The sequence below is a fragment of the Asparagus officinalis genome, chromosome 5 (assembly GCF_001876935.1).
Source record: "Asparagus officinalis chromosome 5, Aspof.V1, whole genome shotgun sequence".
NCBI classification, from domain to species: Eukaryota; Viridiplantae; Streptophyta; class Magnoliopsida; order Asparagales; family Asparagaceae; genus Asparagus; species Asparagus officinalis.
This window is the reverse complement of record NC_033798.1, coordinates 344,530-351,084: the sequence shown is the minus strand read 5'-3', so window position 1 is coordinate 351,084 and position 6,555 is coordinate 344,530. Positions and strand designations below refer to the sequence as shown.

General features: G+C 37.8%; 1 protein-coding gene across 1 annotated transcript in view; it reads right to left on the bottom strand.

The window, feature by feature from the left end:
• LOC109842698 (putative NAD kinase 3) overlaps window positions 1-4,387 on the bottom strand; it is a 19,689-nt gene extending 15,302 nt beyond the window's left edge. The window contains exons 1-6 of the mRNA XM_020411553.1: window positions 4,215-4,387; window positions 2,973-3,180; window positions 1,826-1,945; window positions 1,267-1,457; window positions 384-497; window positions 130-224 (exon numbers count right to left, since the gene is read on the bottom strand). Of these exons, the coding sequence (XP_020267142.1) occupies window positions 130-224; window positions 384-497; window positions 1,267-1,457; window positions 1,826-1,945; window positions 2,973-3,180; window positions 4,215-4,235 (749 nt within the window). The 5' untranslated portion in view covers window positions 4,236-4,387. The remainder of the gene's footprint in view (window positions 1-129; window positions 225-383; window positions 498-1,266; window positions 1,458-1,825; window positions 1,946-2,972; window positions 3,181-4,214) is intronic.

Below are 6,555 nucleotides of genomic sequence, written 5' to 3'. Positions count from 1 at the left end.
TATGATTTTCTCGTAGAACTAAATATTCATCTCAAAGTTTTCTCCCAATCTCTTCATGCTACAATCAAAGAATTACAAGGAACTAAAAATTGTAGGAGACAATATCAGTAGCTACTTTAAGGAGCACACCTGACCATAGCAGCACAGAGAGCACGAACAGATTTTGAATTTGGTTTGGTCAATATAAGCACATTCTTTGGCTGGGATTCCCACTTCAGTAAAATCTGAAGATAAAATAGGAGTTTTAACTAGGCCAACTACGCGGGAAATGACAAAAATATCAGGTATAATCAAAATCCAGTTCTACCAAGTCGCGGTATTAAACAAATAGTCAGTAGCAAGATTTGTAAGTTAAACAAATCGAAAAGCCAAAGTGCACCAACCTGCTTACTGCTGCGTTCAGCAGTGGTTATGTTCCCTTTTTCAAAGGAAACAATTTCATGCTTGTGCTGACCACTTTTCTCACCATTGCATCCCCAAGCAAGCCTAAATGATGCCTGTAGCATAAAGAAGAAAACTGAAATTTATGGAGAAAAAATAGTATTATTTCTGATGAAGACAAAAAATTGAACCAACACATACAATAAGAAAAAAAATAGATTGTAATTGCAGCCCTACAGAATGAAATCATCCAGTGGGAAGTTCAGCTTCCTTAAACCAGTCTGGGCCAATCTAACCCATCTGTCCACGGCTTAATGATGCCTGACACCAACAATGCCTAGATTTGTTACTAGTGACAAAATGGAAATTAAGTGTCTTGGACCAGAACAAGTGGTATATGGTATAAGCTGAGAATTCGACAAGGAATAAAATGTTTTCTTAAGTGTGTTTAGACTGCTAAATATCGAAGCTTTTCTGACTTAAATGTGAATCATACTGTAAACAGACAGCATAACTAAGAAAGTGTAATTGGTAAGAGAAAAAATGAAAAATTTTCGAGGAGGAAAGGTATAAGGAATTCCAGGAAAGATATGAGGAGAGTTTATCATAATAAAAATAAGCACTGAGGAAACAGATAATATCAGTTCAAGGATACACAAGACAGTTATCTAATCTCCTTTGATTTTATTTTCTATACGAGCAACTTACTGCAAGCCATGGTGGTGGTTCAATGAAAAAGCTTACTTAATATAGCTACAAAGAAAATGAAAGGGATCGCCGAAAAAGGAAAAGGGGTTAAAAAGAAAATGACATAATCTTGGGAGAAGCAAAGGAAAACTACAGACAAAGAAAACCAAAATGAAGAAAAGATAAGCTCCGTATTACCTTTTTTGCAGCCAATGTGCGTTCTATGGGCTCTGCCACCTCATCCCCAAGAATCTCGTGTGAACAAATTCCATGCTTTCCACAACATCTGTCACTTTGGTCACTAACAGGATTTGGTACCATGGATTGATCCAATTGGTTCACACACTTATCATTGTCGGAAGTGCAGTGACAAACCTCAGCTACTGGTGCTGCAATAAAGGAGCAAATAATTGCATTATTAATGCACCTGATTAATAAAAGTTGTCAGGTAGCGTATGTTTATGTGCACTGTAAAGTGGAATTTGTGTCACGAGAAATTAAGAACATTAGATAACGTTACAGCTTAAAAAATGAAAAGAGAAAGGATAAATGGCAAGGTTTAAGAAGGCGCATTAATCAGACACTCACCAACGAAATTGATAAAAACATACATAGCATATTTAAGCATACTAATAATCTATAGGTGCAGTGAATAGATTTAAAGAAATAAAATATTTAAGAAGGCATATATTTTTTTCACTATTTGTAAAAGTAGGTAGTAAAAGCTATATCAAATTTAAACATATCAATTGGTCACCTATATGATTAAGACGCAGATTGTGTGCTCTCTCCAATTCGTATTTGCGTTTCCACTCAGCTGCTTCTTCTTGAGCTGCAGCTTTTCCTTCTGCGACTCGCCTCAACGCCTTTGCCACAGCTGATGAGGATGCAGATTACGATATGAGTAATATATAATTGGTACTAAAACTAACTCTAAACAGAGTATAAATATTTTAAACACCGGATGAACTTGCACGTATTGCATTATATACACAAAAGATTTCTCATTTCAGGAAAAGGAAAAAACTAAAGCGACCAACGCACAAGCATTTCAGAAATTAATTATATCAAACCAATATATGCAAGCACAAGACATCGTTTTACTTTATGCCTAAAAATACATAGGATTCTCTACTCTATAACTCTTATTAATTCAGGCAAACTCTGTTACTCAATGATTACATGTGCTTAAACTCAAGCTTTATATAAGGTTTCATAACCTCTAACTGCCTTTATAGGTTTCCTCTACAGAATATATTGCATCTTCTTTCCGTCGCCTATTTCAAGATTTTGTTGGAAAAAGGGTGCAAAAAAGTACGTCATTAGCAATTAATCCGAGCCTAGAATATGGAAAACCCTTAATTAACTGGGGAAATAACGACAGGCAGAGAACACAGAAACTGGATAATGTTTAAAACTTCAAATATATAAATGGAAATTTACATCATACGGTATATTGCAAAATACTAATTTTAAATAGTTTGGAATCTTGCATGTTCTTTGTTATCAATCAATGTCTCTACTTCCTTTCCCATAACTGCAACCATCAAATAAGCTTACTAACAGTTACTCCATTAGCATGTTGATGATACAGGATTAGAAAGAAGATAAAGTCCAACTGGAACAAAAGCGATAATAACTATATTGCACATAGTTCTTGACATGTGAAGATTTAGCCAACTTGCTAAATTAGAAACTCGCTTCGTGTAGTATTATGTTCAGCCTTTAAACTTCTTTTCACAGTCTCACGCCCCAACTATGTGATCTATCTGCATTTTCCTATTTTCTCATACATAATGACATTTTTCCTATATTTCTTGTTCAGCTTGATTTTTTTTCATGTCAGGAAGTGTAAACTGGAAGATAGCTCCATTAAGTCGACTGCAAAGATAATATCATCTTACTTCTCATAGCCTCTGAAAACTCGATAAGATGGTCATCAACTGCCCTGACAGGTGGTTGTTGAAGAAATTCATGAGCTGCTTTCTCAGAGTCTAAGGCGGTAACTAAATCCGGAAAACCATTACCCACAAAGGGCTGGGATAAAGGTACTTTTGTTGTTGTTCTCCTTGAATGTGTGCAGGCTGCATCATTCACTTTATCTGCAGTAACCTGCTTAAAACAGAAAAGAAGGCAATATGTCAGGAAGCAATTCCAGACATGGTCGACTATCAGTGTTCCAAATACCCAACGCAAATTGCCGCGACATTCTACGAAAAAGCTCCAAAACAACTAAACGGCAGAATGCTGGCTTTGTTTGACATACATGGTTATCTCACGACTCATAAGCCTAGTCATCCGGCTAAACATTAAAGATGGTATGAAAGCATCATGTTTTCAAAGAGGTTACGAGTAAAACTCATCATTGTCACTTATAAAAATGTGCTTGTAAACCTCCCATTGTTCTCCTTTTCCCCGCGAGCCGTGTTTTGACTTGAAGCTTTCCCCCTTGATGTCCGGAAAAGACCGCTGAGAAGGAAGTGTTTAAGTATTGTGTTCCCTTGATGTACATTACTAGTCACGGCCTAGCTACAAGCTTAATCTTTTCGGTAAAGAGACCATCACAGGATATTAGATTTATGTGGGAAATATTTTTTTGTCGCATAAAAAACATTGCCCAGAAGCAACTGAACAGTCTTTCAACTTGTAGTGCATGTTTTTTTATCCATGGAGCCTTAAGACAGTTTTTCCTTTACTGAACCAAACCAGTCATGCAATTAACAGAGAAAAAGCCTACGAGAAGCTGGTCGGAAACAATTAAGAAGGATACGGCAGTGGTTAACTTGGTGGGGGAGGAGACAGAATTTGATGGGATAATTATGGTTAACTCTTAGCTGGTGACCCAAATAATTAAGGAATAAAGACTTTGTTATTGTCTGGTGTCGTGAACAAAGACGATCACAGGCGTAACAAGAAAGGCGTCTTGAAAGAATAATACTTTGATAATTCTACTACCCTCTTTAACTCTCTACGCAAATACTAGCTGCTCATTCACGATTCGCTCCTCAGGTTCTTCTACGTGTCGATGCATGCGGTTATCCAACAAACGAATTCTCACAGTCGAACAATTGAAAATCAAATAAATCACAGAATTGTCTGAGAATACTAATAATAATAAATTTAAAAAAAAAGGAAGGAAAAGGTACCTGATCCTCGGGGTTAAACATGGTGAGCTGAGGAGAGGAGAGGAAAGGGGAAGAGAATAATCCCAATTCCAGAATTCAATCCCCGATTCCAATTCCCAATTGCTCTCTGCCCCCTGAGATGGGGATTTTAGAGGGGGAGGAATTGGACTCCTATATAAATGGGGAGGGCGGTGGTTGTTGGTTCAGCATGTAACTACTGAGACTTCCTTATTTCATTATTATTATTATTATTATTTGTCTCCGTTCTATTATTATTACTAATGTATTATTCGCCAAAAAGAACAAGGAAAAATTGCTTTAAGACTCTAAAATTCAAATTTCAATGTGTGTCAGCCCCCAAACATCCCCCAATGTACTGGAGACCTTATAATTTGAAAAAATTATATTCAGGCCCCTCTCCTCAAGTTCCAATGCAACCTCCTCCAAAATCCCGATTTTACCTTCTACCTCCCTCCTCCTCCTGTCACCCTCCCTCCTCCTCCTCTGGTCCCCCCTCAGCCCCCTCCCCCGCCACCCTCACCAACTTCGCCTCCCTCCCCTCCTACACCTCTCTCCCCCGCTCCGTCTCCCTCCCCCTGTTGCACCTCCCCTTACGCCTCCCTCCTCCTCCGGTCCCCCTCCCCCACCTTCCTCCACTGCTCCGTCGTCGGCGTTGTCCCGAGGAACTTCGCGTCTCATGTTAACTATTATAGGTAACATGTTAACTGTTATAGATAACATGTTATATAACTATTACAGTTCACACATTGAGTTCAAAATATATTTATGAAATTATAATAATTAACATGTTATCTATAACAGTTAACATGTTATCTATAATAGTTAACATGAGCTGGGATGAGCTGGCATGAGAAAGAAAAATGATAAAATTAGGATTTTAGGAGCTGATATGTCTAATCATGAGCTGGAATCATGATGGAGGGTCCTGGACACAGTTTCTTCAAAAAAAAAGGGGGTTACAACATATTAAAAAAAAAGTGAGGGGCTAAGGCACATTAAAACTTAAATTTTGGGGCCTAGAAGCAATTTTTCCAAAGAACAAATAGGGGGGGTTTTTCGGATTTTTAACCCTAATTTTTTTTTTTTAATAATGGAGGGGGCGCAAAAGAAGAGAGAAAGAGGAGTGCACGATCACGTGCTGTCCAGGCGGCTCCGGCTGGTCCGTGGTCAAGAGAGAGCCATGTTGCCCAGCTGAAGGAACCTGGATTACAAAAATACGAAGCGTGAGCCATGCTTCCCAAATATAATAATAATAATAATAACGCGTATATATTATATCTATTTACTATTTTTAACACGGTATTTACTATTTTTATTTCCACGGAAGGAAGATATTTTCGTGCTGTGGACCGCCAAAGAAATAAACCAACACCGGCCCATTTAAAGCATCCCACTAGTCGATACGTAATTGCTACAGCCGAAAAGCTTATACAATCCATTTTCTACTTGATATATACATATATATTACATTTTGGAAAAGGAAAAGGGAAATAAAGGATATTTGACCCAAAAAAAGGGGGAAATGGCAAAAAAGTCAACGATCCTCCGAGATAGTGGGTGGTTGATCGGCGAGTGCGGTCATGGACGCTACGGAATCAATCAGTATTGCCCTGCCGCTTAAATTGACCGTCTGCGGGTCTAAAATATGAAATGGCCAAATTGACTAATTAAATGGCTTAACTATTAGAGACAAAATTTAACGGTTAGTTTGGCTAATACCGGGCTTGGGAATCAATTCATATCTCCATCTAACTGGCTTCTTGATTCTAAATTTTGCATTTTAGAATTACAACAAAATCAAGTTGAGAAAACTTTAATTCCAATCCCCTTTTTTTTTTACTTTAAAGTCGAACACGCGTCTTATTTTTATCTTTGTATAGAAAATCCAGGGGATGAGAAAGTCGTTAAGCTAGCCAGACTACCAGCATGAGTTATGTGATTTTCCCTAGCTATTTGTCATTTTATACAAGTTTGGCATTTAATCAAAAGTTTATATTCATTCATTTATATGTTTATATTTATTTTACAGAAGAGAAACGTATTGTACTTTGTGCAAACAACTTGTTCAACAATCCCAGATGTAACAGAATGCGCTCGCAGTTGATGCTCTTGTGGCGGCCCAACAAGTGGACTTTTGAGAGAAGGGCCTAATAGCTTGACAAAGCAGCCAACTCTCCTGTGGGCTCATTATTGTTACCAAGTTAATATTCACGTGTGGCCCAATCATCCTAGTGTGGGATTACTGTTGTTTCTACTTGGCGGCCCGACATAGAGGATCGTATACATGATTTGTTTAATTCTTGCAAAATATGTGCACATATCAGATGTGTGTGTATATATC